The 19,890-nt window shown below is 37.8% G+C and overlaps 1 protein-coding gene across 6 annotated transcripts in view; it reads right to left on the minus strand.

Annotated features, from left to right (window-relative positions):
* LOC143256022 (motile sperm domain-containing protein 2-like) overlaps positions 1–19,879 on the minus strand; it is a 61,055-nt gene extending 41,176 nt beyond the window's left edge. The window contains exons 1-3 of one of the 6 annotated variants that reach the window (XM_076512584.1): positions 817–1,040; positions 661–705; positions 191–343 (exon numbers count right to left, since the gene is read on the minus strand). In XM_076512584.1, the coding sequence (XP_076368699.1) occupies positions 191–314 (124 nt within the window). In that variant the 5' untranslated portion in view covers positions 315–343; positions 661–705; positions 817–1,040. Of the gene's footprint in view, positions 1–190; positions 344–660; positions 706–816; positions 1,041–1,079; positions 1,235–1,545; positions 1,748–19,739 lie in introns of those variants that run through there. The other 5 variants (XM_076512588.1, XM_076512589.1, XM_076512586.1 and 2 more) reach the window with 5 other exon arrangements.
* Positions 19,880–19,890: the final 11 nt, after the last annotated feature.

The following is a 19,890-nucleotide window of genomic DNA, read 5'->3' on the forward strand; positions in this document are numbered from 1 at the left end:
CTAAACATAATACATGAAGTGATGTATTTGTATTATTCCATTATGTAACAATAACTCCCAAACTAACTATCAAAAACATAACTTATAACCTTAACTAAACTGGACAGATTTTAATCTGCATACATTCTTTAATACTAAAAAGGAAAACAATTCCATCTGTTAGGCATCTATAATGGTTAAACCCTCATACCTTTCCAATCAGGTAGATCTAATTCTTCAAGTATTCTTTTTCTCACTTTTTTAACTAATTCCATATTTATGGATGTGTTATCCAAGAGGCTTTTGGTAGGGTTAACATAATTTCGAGGACTCATCACTACAATTTTGTTTTAGAGCTCCACTGCTAGAAATTGAATGATAAAAAGAAAAAAAAATATGCTGTTTTTTAAATTCATATCAGAAAACTGAGCTAACTCTATATAGCTGTTTACACCATCTCCCAAAGCAAGTTCTGTTACAAGTTCAATCAAGTTGTGACACACAAATAGTACATAAACACTTATAGTTTTTACAAAAACCTGTGGATAATGGACAATTATCCTGTCTTAAACTATTGTAAAATGCTAGCCTTCAATACCGCCGGTAGTAATTCAACTTCATCAACTCAATAACTTTGTTACTGTTAGAATATTAAAATTGCTTTGACTGAATAAAGCCTACCATGTCTTTTCCAAATCTTAACCTTGTGTCCACTCATCCTGTTACCTAAAATACAGCACAAAGTACGATTACGAGGCCTTAACCTATCAATTAAACTAGGCTTTATTTATTGTCAATGAAACTTTTCTAAAAATATGCATTATTATTACTACTTACATATGACATTAAATTGATAAAAAAACGCTGCTCTTCAGGAATTTTATCACATAGTCCCAAAACAGTAAAATTCAAAACCAAACTATGAAGAACACTATTCTTAAGGAAACTTTATCAAATAAGTCCCAACCTTCGACGTAGAGGAAAACAATCCTGCTATAAAGTTGCTACAAAAACAACTTAGGACCCTAAGGCAAAATAATACAAAAGCTTCAACAAGTGCAAGGGAAAGTGTAAAAATTACTAAAAAGTATAATACAAACCGAAGTACTCAATCATAAGCATGTTTTCCCTTGTTTATTTTTATTCCAAGACATATTCATTTACTTCTTATACATGCGAGAAAACGAATATAATTTATAAACCGCATTCTAGACCACTTTAATAACGTTACATGAATGTGCTATAAAATTTTACTCTTAAAAAGAAACAGCAGAAAACTGAAGCTTAACATATAACAATAATGTAACACAATAATATATTTAAATATATATATAATAATAATAATATTGAGCATAACATTATAGTAATATCAACTAAATACAGTATAAGATAAATATAAAACCAATATTTATAGGTTTAACTTTTTAACAGAGTAAGGCTGTTTAACATTTGGACTACATCTCATATTATTTAAAAGAGAAACAACCTTAAAACATTAAGTGGATACGCCGAATTTTGCTTGCTCAGTATCGGTTTCAAATTTGTAGTCACAATATTCTCACTTACTAAAATGACGTCCCGCATGGCCGGGTGGTAAAGGCACTCGACTCGTAATATAAGGGTTGCGGGTTCGAATACCCGTCAAACCAAACATGCTCGCCTTTTCAACCGTAGGAGCGATATAATGTGACGGTCATTCCCACTATTCGTTGGTAAAATAGTAGCCCAAGAGTTGGCGGTGTGTGGTGATAACTAGCTACCTTCCCTCTGGTCTTACACTGCTAAATTAGAGACGGCTAGCACAGTTAGCCCTCGCGTAGCTTTGTGCGAAATTCAAAACAATACCAAAATGAAACTGCCAACATTAACTCTACCAATATGCTACGTTAGTACTGGTTAAACAACATTGTAAAAAACATTTCAAGATAAATTGGAATGCGTTCTTGTGTAAAAATAGGCAATAATATAATGATGCTTTTGTTTGTTCATTTTAAAGCAAATCTATACAATGAGCTAATTGTACTCTTTTTGTTGAGGGAAATCGAACCTCGGACTTTATCCTTGTAAGTCTGTAAACCTGTTGCTGACTCGCCGGAGGTTGTAGTGATGTACACTGCTGGCCAAAATCCTAAGGCCAATGAACATAAAAAAAATAAGCATTTTGCTTTGTTAGACTCAACTATTTATTTGAATAGAGCTTCGAAAGATGAAAACAAGAAAAGGGAAAAAAAAACAAACTTTTTAGCATTTAATAGGAAAAATGTGAACACTATGAAAATAGCCTAAATACTAACTGGTAAAATGTTTAGGACCATACCAAAAAGAAGTCCAAAACAGAGTAAGAAATGTCCAACAAGAGGGCTCAGTAGTGAGTTGCATGGCTGTCATTACGAATAACTTCAAACATTCGCTTTGGCATAGTCGATATAAGCGTTTGCAGAAGGCTGGCTGAAATGTTATTCCAAGTAATGAAGATAGCTTCACGAAGATCATGCACTGTTTAAAATGTACGTCCATTTCTATAGACTTCCCTTGCCATACACTCCCAAACATTTTCAATGGAATTCAGTTCGGGCGAACAAGCTGGATGGTCCAAAAGAATCACGTTATTGTCCTGTGGGAATTGTGGATTGCAGCTTTGTCCTGCTGAAAGATCCAGTCATTTCCACACAAGCGAGGGCATTTAGTCAATGAAAATGCTTTCTCCAACACATCAATGTAGCCAGCTGCTGTTTGACGCCCCTGTATAACCTGAAGCTCCATTGTTCCATGGAAGGAGAAAGCACCCCAGATCATGACAGAACCTTCTCCACTGTGTCGTGTAGAAAATGTCTCCAGTTGGATATCCTTATCGTGCCAGTAATGTTGGAAGCCATCTGGATCATCCAGGTTAAATTTTTTTCTCATTAGAGAACAAAACCTTCGTCACTCTTCTATGTCCCATGTTTGGTGCTTCTCAGCAAAATTTAACCGAGCTGTTTCGTGGTGTGGAAGGAGGTGTAGCCTTTGAAAACGTTTACGGTTTTAAAGCCTTTCTCTCGTAGATGCCATCTTATTGTTCTTGAGCTGCATTCTGCGTCCGTAAGAGCCTTAATCTGGTTCGACGATCGGCTGGTGTCTTGCCGGACAACCTGTCGAATCCTCCTGCTCAACTCTGGCGAAATTTTCTTAGGCCGACCACTTGAAAATCTCGTTCCTTATCCCTCAGAACCTTTTAAGAAATTTGCAGTAGCAGTTTTACTTCGCCCAATCTCACCAGCGATGGCACGTTGAGAGAGACCTTGCTTTTGCAGCTCGACAATTCTGCCACGTTCAAACTCTGTCACCCTATTAGCTTTTGCCATGTTTTTACCCAATGTAACACAGGAGATGTCAGTGGGAACGCTAATGCTTGAACACAAATGACTAAATTTCGTTACGTGTTAACCGATTAACGCTTCGTTTCAGTATGGTCTTAAACTTTTGACCAGCTAGTATTTAGGCCAATTTCATAGTGTTCACATTTTCTCTATTAAATGCAATAAAATTTTTTATTTTTATTTTCCCTTTTCTTATTTTCATCTTTCGAAGCTCTACTCAAATAAATGGTTGAGTCTAATAACGCAAAATCCATATTTCTTCTTTATGTTTATTGGCTTTACGATTTTGGCTAGCAGTGTATCCTATTCATTCTTTCGTGTAACAAGAGCGTTTTAACTAAAATAAAAAAAAAATATCAACTCAGGTGGTGATGCAAACTATTTATAAATTGCTTCCGCCCAATGGCATAGCTGTGTGTCCGCTGACTTACAATGATAGAATCAGGGTTCACATACCCGTGGTGAGAAGAGCACAGATCGTCCAATGTGTAGCTTTATGCTTAATTACAAAGAAACAAACTTATAAATTCGCATAGAAAGGAACTACAAACTTATAAATCACAAATAAATGTTTGGTTTTATAAATTGAAATAAATTCATGGTTTTGATATTCGAAATTAAAATATATGTGGTTTGCTTGATTGATTTATTTAGTGTTTTATGGCACAAAGCAGCGAGGCTATCTGCGCCAGACATTCGGTAAAAATGTAAAAAAATAAAAATAAAATGTTGCCTTGAAGACAACACCATAGTCCATGTACGGAATAGGCATAGGAGTGATGGTGCTGAAGCAGACATATTTAGCTGCCATGTCTGCAAGCTCGTTCCCGCGAATACCAACATGGCCTGGTATCCAGAAAAACTGGATTGAAGTAGCTGCTAATGAGAAATGGGCCAGTCGGTTTCGAATATCAGCGAGAATAGGATGTGAGCTAACGTGTAGCGATTCCAAGGCAAGTATAGAACTAAGCGAATCAGTATAAATAGTGCAGTTGGAGTACTGCTCAACTGCAATATGATCCAGGGCAAGAGATATGGCATACAGTTCAGCAGTGAACACAGAAGCTGTAGAAGGGATTCTGCGCGCAACTACTGACCCATAGCAGAGCCCACTGAATTACCTGATTTGAAACCATCTGTATAAATAGGAACTGAATGATTGTTTGAAAGATATTCATTGAATAAAAGACGGCACTTCCAATCTGGAGTATCTGCCTTTTTTAGGTGACTGAAAGAAAGATCACATTTGGGGGCTGTAATAAGCCATGGTGGGATGGGCCGACCTGTGGAATCTGCAATGTTATCCAAGGACAGACCCAATTCATCCAATTGCTCCCGGATGCGAAGGCCAAACGGAGCAATGACAGATCGTCTGTTCTGAAAAAGTACTGCCCACTGAGGAAGGAAAACACATTTCCAGGTGGGATGCTTTGGTAAGGAATGAAGTTTCGAAGTATATTGTAAAGATAGTTGCAAACGGCGAAGGTGTAGAGAAGGTTCATGAGATTCAATGTATATACTTTGAACTGGAGAGGTATGGAAAGCCCCAGCGCAGAGTCGAAGTCCTTGGTGATGAACGGGGTCCAGCATTTTTAAGGCCGAGGGTCTGGCAGAGCCATAGACCATTGATCCATAATCGAGTTTCGATCTAATAAGAGCACGATATACCTTTAACATTGAACAGCGATCTGCCCCCCCCCCCCAACTGGTAGAAGAGAGAACATGGAGGATGTTCAGTGCTCTTGTGCACTGCTTTAAGTGTGGTATAAAGGTCAGTTTACGATCAAAGATAAGCCCCAAGAACTTGGTCCCCGGGACCACTGGCAGCAAAACTCACCGATATGAAGTTAAGGATCAGGGTGAATACCCCGTCGACGGCAAAAGTGCATGCATACAGTTTTGGAGAGAGAGAAATTAAAGCCGTTCGCCATAGTCCCTTCCGTACACAATTGAGGGCGGTTTGTAGTTGCCGCTCAATATTTCTCATGTTTGACGACTGACATGAGATGTGAAAGTCGTCGACATACAGCCCATTCGCAACAGTGTGAGGGAGTTGTTTAGTGATGGCATTTATCTTTAAACTGAAGAGTGTAACACTCAATACACAGCCTTGAGGGACTCCAAGTTCCTGTACAAAAGAACGGGAAAGTGTCGAACCCACACGAACTTGGAATCTCCTGTCCATTAAAATTTTTTTAATAAACATGGGTAGATGGCCACGTAACCCATATGTATGGAGGTCTCGCAAAACGCCATACCTCCATGTTGTGTCGTAAGCCTTCTCTATGTCAAAGAATATTGATACAAGATGTTGGCGGTTGAGAAAGGCTTCTCTGATAGATGTTTCAAGACGAATTAGGTGGTCTGTGGTGGAGTGCTGTTGACGGAACCCACACTGGGTGGGCGAGAGGAGGTTGTTTGATTCAAGGAACCAAACAAGACGAGCATTAACCATCCTTTCTAATGTCTTACAGAGACAGCTCGTCAAAGCAATTGGATGGTAGTTTGAAGGAATCTTGGGATCTTTCCCTGGCTTAGAGAAAGGTAAAATAATAGCCTGGCGCCAGGCATCAGGAAAAACATTCTCCTGCCAGATCCGGTTGAAAACAATCAGAAGGACATCAAGAGAAGCAGGAGATAGATGGTGCAGCATGTCATAATGAATATCATCAGGTCCAACAGACGTACTGGCAGACCGATGAAGGGCCATTTTTTAGTTCCACCAGGGTAAAGGGACAATTATAGTCAAAGAAACAGTCAGTTCGAAAGGAAAGAGGTGATCGCTCTGCCCGAGTCTTGATGACCAGGAAGGTGGAGGAACAAGCAGAAGTGCTAGATACCCGGCAAAAGCTTTCACCTAGAGTGTTAGCGATGTTCCGAACATCAGTCACCTCCTGACCATCAGAGAGTAAGATCGAGAGGGGGGATAGAATTGTAGTGTCCATTAACCTTTCGAATCCTGTCCCATATGATCTTGGAACTGGTGGTAGAAGATATACTGGTTGTGAACTTAATCCAAGATTCCTTCTGGCTGTGACGTCTTACCCACCTAGCATGTGCACGGGCCCGTTGGAAAGCAACCCGGTTTGAAAGTGTGGGATATCTACGAAAAGTATCCTAGGCCCGCTTTTGAGCCTTTCGTGCTAAGTGGCAAGCAGGATTCCACCACGGACGAGGATATCGTGGAAAACGTGTCGAGGTTTTAGAAATACACTGAGCAGCTGCATGTGTAATACAGTCAGTTACCGCTGCTACACAGTCGTCTATTGATGGCTGATTTACGATGGCAGGATCAAGTTCTGCGAGAGCAGTGAAAGTGGACCAGTCTGCCTGATCCAGCTTCCACTGGGGCACGCGGGTAGGGTGGCATCAACCACGGCCAGTCTCTCTCAAAAGGATCGGAAAATGATCACTGCCTAGTGGATTACTGTCAACCCTCCATGAAAAATGAGAGAATAATGAAGGGGAGCAAACTGAGAGATCAATAGCGGTAAAGGACTGACTAGGTGCATGAAAGTAAGTGGAAGAACCAGTATTGAAAAGAGAAAGATTGTGATCAGAGAGCATCCCCTCTACAGATCGGCCCCTCCCATCAATAATAGCACTTCCCCAGAGGGGATGATGTCCATTAAAATCCCCTAGGATTAGAAATGAAGATGGTAATTGTTCAACGAGAGCATCAAGATCTGATTGATCATATGTCTTTCCAGGGGACAGGTACAGAGAACAAACAGTGATGGTATGACCCAAGAAAACACGGATGGCTACAGCCTCCAAGGGTGTGTTGAGTGACAAAGACAAGTTGGGCACGTGTTGATCAACCAACAGTGCCACCCCTCCATGTACTCGACCATCACACAACCTGTCATTTTTGTACAGAGAAAACTGCCGAATGGAGACAGTATCAGCAGTTTTGAGAAATGTTTCTTGTAAAGAAAGACAAACAGGATGGTAGGAAGCAATCAACGTTTTGATATCATCCAGATTAGAACGTAAACCTCGACAGTTCCATTGTATCAAGGTAGCCATTTTTTAAGAACGGGTAGGTGAAGTAGCTGGAGCACCCTTCGGTTTACGACCACGTCTTTTTTCTTTACTGTCTTTAGTTGGAGGAGGTCTATCAACTTCCATGGATCCTGCTCTGTGTCGGGTGGGCAGGTTTTTGTTATTGGAAGTGGAATCCAGTGACTGAGGACGCGAACGAATAATTGTTTTGTCTCTTGTGGTGGGAGAAAAAGATGTATCAGAAGAAATGCCTGTATTTGAAACTGAAGGACGTGGATCTTGAGGTTTGTTGAAAGGTATGAGAGGAACAGAGATAGGTGTGGAAGTCGATTCATCAACCTTTTTAACCACGGAGGTCAAAAGGCTTTTCATTTGTTTTGAAAACGATTCTTTTGGAGGCACAGAGAGATCTGTCTGCACTCCCACTGTAGTTGTGGAATGAAGTGCAGCAGCATATGTCCGAGATGGAGTTGTGGACAGCAGTTTCCGAGCCTCAGGATAACTAATGTTATGTGTCGTTTTCAAACGCTGCACCTCTTTTTCCTCCAACCATTTTGGGCAAGAATGAAAGTAAGAGGGGTGAGAACCATTGCAGTTTACGCAATGTGGGTTCATGTCACAGTCATAGGCATCGTGGTCCTTGCCTCCACAACGAGCACATGTCAGGGAACCACGACAGGATGTCTTTGAGTGGCCGAATCTCTGACATTGGAAACATCGAAGAGGGTTTGGTATGTATGGCCGAACCCTGCAAATGAGATAACCTGCCTTGATGGTGGCAGGTGCACGTGGTGAAGTAAATGTTAAAACGAGGGTATTTGTTGGCAGTGTAATTCCATCTTTGCGAGTGGAGATGCGCCTCACTGCAGAAACTCCTTGAGTGGAGAGACCAGCAAGAATCTCTGACTCAGGAACGTTCTTCAAATCCCTTTCAACAATAACTCCTCGTGAAGAATTCAAGGTAGCATGGGGTGTAACCTCAATAGGTATATCCCCAATTGCCTTTGAATTCAAGAGGAGTTCACTGTGTTGGGATGTGGATGTTTCAACCAATATGTCACCAGATCGAAGATTCTTTACTGATTTTGGAGAGCTAGCAAGTCCCTCTAGTCCCTTTTGAATAAAAAAAGGGAACATTTGCCCTAAAGGTTTTTCCGAAAGAGAATGTAATATAAGAAAATGAGGTACGTGTGTTACTGATGTTGAAGATTGCTGTTCTGAGTATTCAAGACGTGGTCGCTTACCCATTGACTGTTTTTTTACAATTTTATTTAAATTTTTTAGAGGATCCATAGGAAAGAGAAAAAAATTTCGGTACCCACTGACCCCACCCACCATGAAGCCCTACAAGGGGACGCACTACAAAATCACGCAAGGACAATGCAGCAACGCCAGGGTTTCGTGAGCACTATACCCAAACACCAGCATCAGGCACAATGTCCACAACACCCGTTGAGAACATCCAACACTGGTACTTGGTTGACTCTAGCCCAAGTGGACCAGCCGATTGACCCAAGGGGGGCCACCCAAAGACCGCCCGTCTACAGGAATTCGAGGCCAAAGTGGTGTGTTAGGGTTGGACCCCTCAACCACCAGGATCCTCTCCTCCCCTTCACGGGTCGCCACGCACGGCAAACACGTGGGTGGATGTTTAGATCCCAGAGAAGGTAACCAGATAGAACAGAACCTTCCCTGGGAGGTCACCTCACCACGTACAGGAATCCACACCGAGGGGATGTGGTTTGCATTTGTGAACAAACTTCACCTAAAATTAAACTTCTTTTTTAACACAATGAGAGCATAACACTACATAAGTTAGTTTCCCTTGAACATCAAATTTTAAAACTTTAGGAATAGGCATCTTGTTCAACAGTACAAAGATGCCGATATAAGTTGTTTGCAGATGCTAAGTTTGCATTCTCCTTTAGTATATATTTGATCTATTCATGCTTTCGGTTAGTACTTCCTCATTCTGAATAAAACCACATGCTAATTCAGTAACTGGTTTCATTCTTTATAACTTGAGTCGGTAAAGGATATGATCTCTTGTTTCATCCGATAGTTATGTTGTATTTAATACCGAATTGATTCGTAAGTTTGAGTGATCTCTTGTTTCATCCGATAGTTATGTTTAATACCAATTTGGTCGTAAGTTTGTGTGATCTCTTGTTTCATCCAATAGTTATGTTGTATTTAATACCGATTTGGTCGTAACTTTGATTTACCAGTATTATATGAAGCCGAAATACTTCAAGATTCTTGCAATTCACTTTTTTCTCGTGGTCAGCTATAGACAAAATTGTGATTGTAAAAACAACTTTGGTGTTTTGGAGGTTCTTTTTCAACTGTGAATGATTTAGAAGATGTTCTGAAGTTTCATCTACCAGTAATTTTTCAACTGATACCTATTTCCAATTAATCTACAGATTAAATACAGTTTACAATGTGTCATATTTCCCTTCAGGTCGCCCCCCCCCGCAGTGGCTCAGTGGTATGTCTGCGGACTTACAACACTAAAAACCGGGTTTCGATACCCGTGGTTGGCAGAGCACAGATAGCCCATTGTGTAGCTTTGAGCTTAATTCAAAACAACAACCCTTCAGGTGTCATGAGTTTATTGTATTCTGTTTTGTTTTGTTTTTTTGGAATTTCGCACAAAGCTACTCGAGGGCTATCTGTGCTAGCCGTCCCTAATTTAGCAGTGTAAGACTAGAGGGAAGGCAGCTAGTCATCACCACCCACCGCCAACTCTTGGGCTACTCTTTTACCAACGAAAAGTGGGATTGACCGTCACATTATACACCCCCCACGGCTGGGAGGGCGAGCATGTTTAGCGCGACGCGGGCGCGAACCCGCGACCCTCGGATTACGAGTCGCACGCCTTACGCGCTAGGTTATTGTATTCATCTTTAACGACAGTACTTTTAAACTCCATCTTAGATGCTCAACAAAGGTCAAATTCTCCTTAAACAAAGAGAAGTACCCACCTTTGTCTGGATTCTGAAAGTAATATCAAGTTTGTTGAATATTCTTTTGCAGTTTATCCTCGTGTACTAATCGAATTGAACTACCAAGAAATAATATACAAAGTAATAATAATAATTGGAGCTTGTAACAATTTTCAAAAATAGGCTCTACACTTGGAATTTCATAAAGAACTGGCACTGAGTAACTAACTGCAGAATTTCTTCCGTGACGACCACTTTAATAATCTGTTTGAATTTGCTCCTTTTAACCCCCAGTGTTATCTCATTCATTCAATTAGCAGCGAATTGCTGCACTCGCCCTTCCACATGAGGTATTTCAAGGCACAAAATATGCAAGATACGCATTTACCCGGTCCCCGAAACAGTGACAGATTCGGGGATTTACTATATGAAAGGATAGGTGTAATGATTTTGAAGTGGGTAGTTTGAAAAGGGAAAGGCGAAGTGTAAAGATGACAAAAAGAGGTTTTTAAAAATATTTAAAAAGGGCCACAGACATAAATACCGACTTTACTAATGGTAAGGAGTTATTATCTTTATAGATCAGTGAATAATACTGGCTGAATTGAGAAAAAGGATATAAAAAGACCAACTGTGTTTTTTTTTAAAAAATTAAAACAAACTGTATTTTAATTTAAAATTAGCCATTGTTATCTGTATTAAGAATGGGTATAAACACACATGGTTACATAATATTGTAAAAATTAGATTTGAATTTGTGAATAAACTGTATCTCGAGTGGAACTTAACTTCTTAACGTACAACATACCAACAAAAGTTTGATTGTGTTTAAATGAAAGGTTATATAATGGACTATCTACTTTGTGTCCACCGCGGGTATAAAAACTACGATTTTTACTGTCATAAGTCCTTTAATTTACCGTTAGGCCATCGCAGACACCAACAAAATAAACAAGATGACACCAAATCATTTGGGCTTTCCAGGTTACTCTTCACCTCTAACCTAAATTAAACAATAAAAATATTACACACAATAATAACCGTATCAATATGAATATCTGAAGGCATAAACAAAAACCTCTCACAACTTTAAAAGACAAAAAAAAAAAAAACAAGGAGAGAGAGAGACTACGATTACTGCTTCAGCCTCGAAGCATTATGAACTTTTCTCAATAAATTCTCTAAGATCTTCATGCTCATGACCATAAATTATGGTTATTTGTTGATATAACTCCTCCATTCGTTATTTGTGTTTGCAAATTTTGGACTTATTTTCTCTCTCTCAGTTATTGTAATTTTCGTGATTCTAGCAATATCAGATTAACAGACAACCAGGGATGTTTGATTAATTGTTATTTAGGCAAATAATATGTTTCCTTTTCTTCAGACTATTTCCCCTTTAGAATCATGGGAATATATTTTCTTTGTGTATTCTCAAGACGGATGGTATGGGTAAAAAAAACTTTAATTAAAATAAACTTTGTTTGTTTCTTTCTTAATTTTGCGCCAAGCTACACGAGGGCTGTCTGCGCCAGCCGTCTCAAATTTAGCAGTGTAAGATTAGAGAAAAGGCAGCTAGTCATCTCCATCCACCGCCAACTCTTGAGCTGCTCTTTTACCAATGAATAGTGGGATTGACCTTCATATTATAATACCCCCCACGGCTGAAAGAGCGAGCATGTTTAGTGCGATGGGCATTCGAACCCGCGACCCTCAGATTACGAGTCGAGCGCCTTATCCACCTGGCCATACTGGGCCAGGGGGTGTTGCTTAGCTACCGAAAAGGAATAAACGGCTGGTTTGAGTTGAGAAATTTTTTTATGTGGAGGAGCGAACAACGTTTTGACCTTCTTCGGTCATCGTCAGGTTCACAAAGAAAGGAAGAAGTAACTGACCGATAGCTGACCACACGTTTGTACGTGGCTGTGTAATTGCATGTAGGAATGTAGAGGACGTGCTTAGATGTTTTATTATATTTATTAATATAGGTTTAAAGGTGTTTCTTTTTTATTGGTTTATTTTGGGCTTGAATTGTTGCATTAGTAAGGTTTCTTTAATTTTGCGTTCGTTTATGTTTGTTTCTTTATTTAGTATTTGGGTGTTTTCTATGGTTATGTTTTGTTTATTTGATTTGCAGTGTTCGAAAACGTGTGAAGGTGACTTTTTTGTGTTCTTTAAATCTGGTTTCCATTTTTCTACTTATTTCTCCAATATAGAAGTCGTGGCAGTTATCACATTGTATTTTACAAATAATGTTGGTGTGGTGTTTGTCAGTGTAGTTTTTACATTGCATACACCTTAGTTTTGTGCCTCGTTTTTGAATAAATTTAGTATTAACTGGAATGTCATATTTTGTTATTAGTTTTTGCCAAATGTTGTTCGCTTCCACATAAAAAAATTTCTCAACCAAAACCAGCCGTTTTTACATATATATTTCTCAACAAGTGGGTTTCTCGACATCACTGAAACACCGTGGATGTTGGTAATACTACTGAAAACAGTCATAATAATATTCAGAAAAATACCACAGACAGCGAACCAGACACAGAAGACCAAGAAGGTTTTATCACTGTCACATCCAAAAGAAAAAAAAAACATTACAGAAACAACAGAAAACAAGTAACAATATGACACAAAAAACAAAACCACCACAATTAGCAATCATAATAGATTGGCCAGTACAATCAACCCCTGCTTGCGACAGAGGTTAAACGCTGCAAGCCGAACGTAACTATAGTTAATATTAAGCGTCTGCCCAGAACGCAGCTGACCTTAACAGATTAGTGAAGGAGTAGCCAGCAGATGCCTTTAAACCCGGAAATATTAAAATCCACCTTCCAGGAAGTAAGTCGCAGCCTAAAGCCATTGTGGTAAGAGGGGTTCACCAGACCATTAACTTAGAATCAGTCACAAAAGCTTTAGATGAACAAGGCATTCCACACAAAAAAAAATAGAACGTATAATCTCTAAGAAAACACAGGCACCCACGAATCTCATACGCATCGATATTGACGACAGTTACAACATACAAAATTAATAAATAATGGGATAACGCTTTGGTATCAAAAATACCAAGTAGAGCAACTAAAAACTCCGGCAATTGTAGTAACACAATGCTACAATTGCCAAAGATATGGGCATGTCTCAGCAGCCTGCTTAGCAACACCGAGGTGCTGCGGATGTGGCGGGGAACACCATATCAACCAATGCAAAAAAGATAAGGAAACGCCTAAATGTTGTAACTGTGGTCAAACCCACACAGCAAATTATAAAGGATGTGATAAATACAAACAAATAAAACAACGTATTTATCAGATCCGAACACCAACAGAACAGAATCAACCTAATACAAACAGCTTACCTAAAACAGACATATCAACAGAATTCAATAAAACAACAAAAACCACGTACGCAGAAATGCTAAAAGGAAAACAACCCCACGAACAGCAAGAACAAAACATTAATACCCAGGGTAAGAACACTTTAACACAAACACAAAAACCAGAAGAAAACAATACCACCATACAAGAAACGAATATTAACATATCAGACAAAACAAGCCTGTTCACAACAGTAATCAAAAACATAATTACAGAATTCGTAACAGAATACACCAAACCAAACCAGACAACTAACTGTATTGAATTACTGATTAATATTTCCATAAAACGCATCACACCACACATACCCTACACGATATCAACACTTACTGGATACATGCTTACAGCACAATGTTCACAGTAGTGTATATCAACATCCAAGGTGCAATAGCTTCCAAGAAACATCAGATCGAAGACTTAATACAAGAAATTAACCCCCATATTATAATAGTAAGCGAAACTCTGATATACAATAACAATAGATTTAAAATACCAAATTATTCAACCATAAGAAAAGATGGAACAAATAAGAATGATGAAAACTGAGGCATTATGCTGCTCTACAAAGTGAAGCTTTCAGTAATAGAAATTAAATTTAGCAGTAGCAATGAACATGTTACTGTAGACATTCTGCAAAGTAATAAAACTAAAGTAACCGTAGCAGGAATTTACTGCTCACCTAACAAACAAATAGATATAACATTACTTAGCAACATCTTTTCCCACAACCAAAACTCCATAGTTATGGGGGACTTAAATAGCAAAAATGTTACCTTTGGATGCCGTAGCTCAAATTCCAATGGTAGAAATCTAATAAAATTCATAGATGATAATAATATAGCTTTATTAAATGATACCACCCCTACACATACAGCATATGCCACTAACACCAGTGACATACTAGACCTGTGTAAGTGTACATATAACCTAAGCCAGAAATTAATAAAATTTCAAGTGGGAAAGGATGTTGACAGTGATCACCTCCCAATATATTGTGTCTTCGATCTCGCCCCCCATAAAACTATAACATATAAGAAAGAAAAATTTAATTACAGAAAAGCAAATTGGCAATATTATAAACAGGAATTAGACAACCTATTACCTAATAAAGTTATAAAAGAAGTTAAAACCCATATTGAAATGGATAACTACTGTCAAACAATTACGGAATGCCTTCAGAAAGCAGCCAAGTTAACAATACCAAAACAACACCATAAAACAACAAACAATACATGGAAAACCACCACAGAAATAATCAATCTAATCAAAAAACGAAGACAATTAAGAAGACAGTTCATGATAACAAGAAACAGAGAAACCAAAACACAAATAAACAATATTAGAAATCACATCAGAACACAAATAAAACAACAAAAACAAAATAAGTGGGACAATTACTGCAATAAACTAAATGATAAAACTGACCCGAAAAAATTCTGGTCACATCTTAAAAGACTCACAAATGAAAACACAAACACAAAGAAATATCTTCCACTTGAACATAATAATACTACAGCACACACAAATAAAGAAATAGCCAAAGCTTTCAAAGATCAACTCCAAAATACATTTTAAAACTCACACTGATCTGGATATGAATACATATTTCTACATTAATGTTACTAATCACATAGTAAACAATAAATATCAATTTGAACCAATTTTTCCAGTAAACATAACTGATACAAATACAAGATCCGATACAGATTATGCAAGCACATTACTAACAAATGAAATATCCCTTCAAGAATTACTAGAAGCAATAAAAAACACAAAAAACAAAGCACCAGGTGAAGACGAAATACAAGCTCTCCTCCTAAAAAAGGGCACTCCGAAATTGTTTGACCACCTAAATTCACTTTTTAACTTATCACTATCCTCAGGATACATCCCAGTTTCTTGGAAGCTTGCAAATATATTAATGTTCCATAAGGAAGGAAAGCCAGCAAATAAACCTAACAACTACCGACCAATCAGCCTGACCAGCTGTGTAGGCAAAATTCTTGAAAGAATAATCAGTAATAGACTCTCCACATTCTTGGAGATAACATCAAAATTGCCAAAAGAACAAAATGGATTCAGGAAATTTAGACAAACGACAAAACACATTAACCGAAACCATAATAGATAGCTTCAACAAAAAAGAATGTACAGTCGCTTGCTTCCTTGATATCGAGAAAGCATTCGACACTGTTTGGCACGATGGTCTAAGGTTCGGAATGAATGAAATGGAACTACCGCAAGGAATTATTCACTGGTTATCTAACTTTTTGGAAAACAGAAAATGTAGAGTAAATGTTGAAGGAACATTTTCTGAATACTTTACTCCACAAGCTGGTGTCCCTCAGGGAGGGGTGGTTAGCCCTATACTCTTCATCATGTATGTAAACAATATGCCACTGAAAGATCCAAATCATGGATTCTCTTCACAGTTCGCAGATGATGTGGCAGTCTGGAAAAGTGTTTCAACACCCTCGATAGCAGCCACTAACATACAACCGCAACTAAATAGAATAAGTGAACACTGTAAAAAATATAGAATAAAAATAAACACAGTAAAAACACAACTCATAGTCTTTTTGAAACCCACAAAACACAACAGCCAGAACTATATATGAATGGCACTCTACTCCAGACTGCCCCATCGGCAAAATTTTTAGGTCTGACCTATGATTCAAAACTAACTTAGATCAATCATGTGAATGAAATTAAAAATAAAGTCTGGCGAAGAACTAACTATGCTAGAAGTCTAACTGATAAAAACAGTGGAGCATCTACAGATAACATTCTAAAAATCTATAAAACATATATTAGACCTGTAATAGACAATGCAGCTCCAGCATGGATAACTGTAAGCAATAAAATAATTAAAACTAAACTACAAACAATCCAAAACACACTCCTCACAACTGCATACAGAGTTCCAAGAACAATATCATCTGAATTCATTCACAAATACTCGAACATACCAACCATACCAGATAGACTCCTACATATTACAATTATGTACTTTAATAAGAATTGGATGAAAAACGAATTACTATGCGAACAAGACAGGTACCTCATACATGATGAAGCTAGTTCTAAATATCTCTCCCCAGTTAACTTATATTTCAAATATAAAAATAAATAAAAAAATATAAAAACTTTAAATAATAATAAAAAATATAAACTTTAAATAAAAATTTTAAAAAATCTTTATAGTTTCTTTATTTATGTATTAAAAAAAATGCCACCAGCAAACTTGACATTCTGCTAATAGAATAAAAACTGTATACGAACCAAGATACATGGACATTGCCCTGAAAAGGACCAAATAAAATTCAGTTCACAGTCATAAATATCAATCAGCCAAGAATATAAGTACGGGGAGGAGGAAGAGGTCATAGAGAACCTGGCCCTCTAGGGTATGTACCCAAACACCGACGACATTCATTCATTAAAGAATCTTATATACAAATTTCGAGAACAGGCGGGGCTAGCGAAATACATATTTAACAATGTATGTCATATGCATTAAAATGACACAAAAGTAGATATTGAAACAAAAATATTGTTTGTTTGTTTAGTGTTAAGCACAAAACTACACAATGGGCTATCTGTGCTCTGCCCACCACAGGTACCAAAACCCAGTTTTTAACGATGTGAGTACACAGATATATTGCTGTGCCACTGCGGGAAAAAATAAATGTATCACAGTAAATCTGTTACAAACTGTAGTGGGAAATATTTTAAAATGGGTTTCATACTTTAATAATGATAACAGTAATAATTTGTCTTGTCAAAGGGTGTTCTAGAGTAAATGAACCCTTCTGTGTTGACTATGACAATAATTTATTAAAGTTCTGGATATAACGGTGGCAATCCACGAAAAAATGTAAATGAATTTATTTCCCTTATCATTTAGGTTCTAGCTGAGCTAGCAACAGTATGTGCGAACTTTTGACAAGATGCAAATGTGACATCCTGTAAATAATGTTTGTACACACATTTGACTTGTTTTGAATATAATTTAAGACAAGTGGATTGAGTGCTGTTTGTTTATTGTTCGAATTTATTGCCAATAAGTCACAAACACCTACTGTAAAAGAATCTCAACCCACATATATATAAATCCTGACACATTCTCACAATTTCCAATATTATATACACATATAATTATGTTTGCAATACTGTGCAAAAAAATACTAGGACAAAGTCAAAAATTAGATTTCAGGCTACTTTCAAAGAACAATGGAAGGTAAATCAGAAGTTAAACATCCAAATTTTATTAATTTTGATATTTAGTACATAAGAAACTCAGTGGAAGTGCTTTTGTTCAGCAACCAATTAATATTTTGTCTTTCCCTTTTGCTTTAATAGCTGCAGACGGTCTTTAAGGCATTGTTGCAACACATTTAATCAACGTGTTGTCCTTTGGGAGTTTACTCCAAATACATCTGATACACTTCCATAAAGTTTCCGTGGAAGTAATTATTGATTTGTTACGATTTTGATCTATAAAATTGCAGATCTACTCATTTGGTTTGAGACTGGAGCTCTGTGGGGACCATTGCAACTCTTGAATGACTCCAAAAGCTTCTTTTGTAGCTAAATAAGTTCTGCATAGGTTGATCGTGATAATAGAATACTTTACTAATTACACGCAAACCACTGGCTATACTATAATGCATCAGTATCTGATGATACTTGTGCTGGTTCATTATTTCACCATTTTCTAAATAGATCCTTTAGTCTCAGCATAAAACACCCCAAACGACCACATTGCCTCCCGTGTTTCATGGTAGGTACTATGCTTTGAGGTATCTTTCACCTTTCTTCCACCAGGCATGCAATCTACACTTTGAACCAAATATTTCATCTGTCCATCTTTTCCTGTCGTTGACAGTACAGTTTTTTTTTTGTTTTAGAATTTTCTGCAAAGCTACACAAGGGCTATCTGTGCAAGACATCCCTAATTTAGCAGTGCAAGATTAGTGGGAATGCAGCTAGTCATCACCACCCACCTCCAAGTCTTGAGCCACTCTTTCACCAAGGAATAGTGGGATTGACCATTGCATTATAGGGTCACCATGGCTGAAAGAAAGAGCATATTGAGTGCAATGGGGATTCAAACCTGCAACCCTTTGATTATGAGTTGAGTGCCTTAACCACTTGGCCATGCAAGGCTCCAGTTTTTGTACCTTTTAGCAAATTTCAGTCTCTTGTCAATATTTAGAGATCTAAGAAAAGGTTTTAAAACTACCACACAATCAAATATTCCATTCTCATTTTGTCTTATTAAAATTGTAGATCTGGACACTTTTCTGCATAAACAATGATACTTAACATCAGTATCATTGAGTTTAGATGTTCTGCCATTTCCTATTTTCAAATTTTCTTGTCTTGGTCTCACGATTTAGAGTTTGCTTAACAGTGTTTGGGGAACATTTCAAGCCTTCCATACACACAGTTGTGATAGTGCATCATGAAGACTTCAACTTCAAGCAGTTTGTTTTTATTATTATTATGTGTCTGTATTAGAGAGCCATGATTGCACAGTTAGCATACACAATTACGTTATATTTCACTCTGAAACTATGTTAACACTGCCCGTATTCAATTGTCACTAGTATCAACATTTCACTTTCTTGCTATGAATATGCTAGTACTAGAGTATTCACCAAAGCAAGAAAACCCACTTGTAGAGAAAATTATACATGTAAAAAAACGACTGGTATGAGTACAGAAAGCACAATGTAGAGGAGCAAACAACATTTCAACCTTCTTTGACGACCGAAGAAGGTTGAAATGTTGTTTGCTCCTCTACATAATGCTTTCTCTACCCATACCAGCCATTTTTTTATATATGGAAAACAGCAATGCTCAAGTTATTAATATAAATACAGTGTATATGTGTGTAGTTCTATTAAATGTTGAACAGTTGCCTTTCCTGAAGTGGTGAGAATTGATCAGGCTGGCAAAACTCCCTCAAGATGCATTTCCAAACTAACCAACTCACTCAAGATGATGTTTCAGTCTGTCTAAACTACCATGTTAATTAGTTAAAATGGTAACATATCACTTACCCAGGGCAACTAGTGCTACCCATGCAACTGGTCATTCCCATTCAAATGTAAGGAATATTGTAACCTCAAGATATCCACTGACCTACCATTGAAGTGCAATGCTGTTGGCCTTTATGCACAAGGTGCAGCTTTATTACTACATTTCCTGTGG

Source organism: Tachypleus tridentatus, chromosome 7 (genome assembly GCF_004210375.1).
Source record: "Tachypleus tridentatus isolate NWPU-2018 chromosome 7, ASM421037v1, whole genome shotgun sequence".
Classification (NCBI taxonomy): Eukaryota; Metazoa; Arthropoda; class Merostomata; order Xiphosura; family Limulidae; genus Tachypleus; species Tachypleus tridentatus.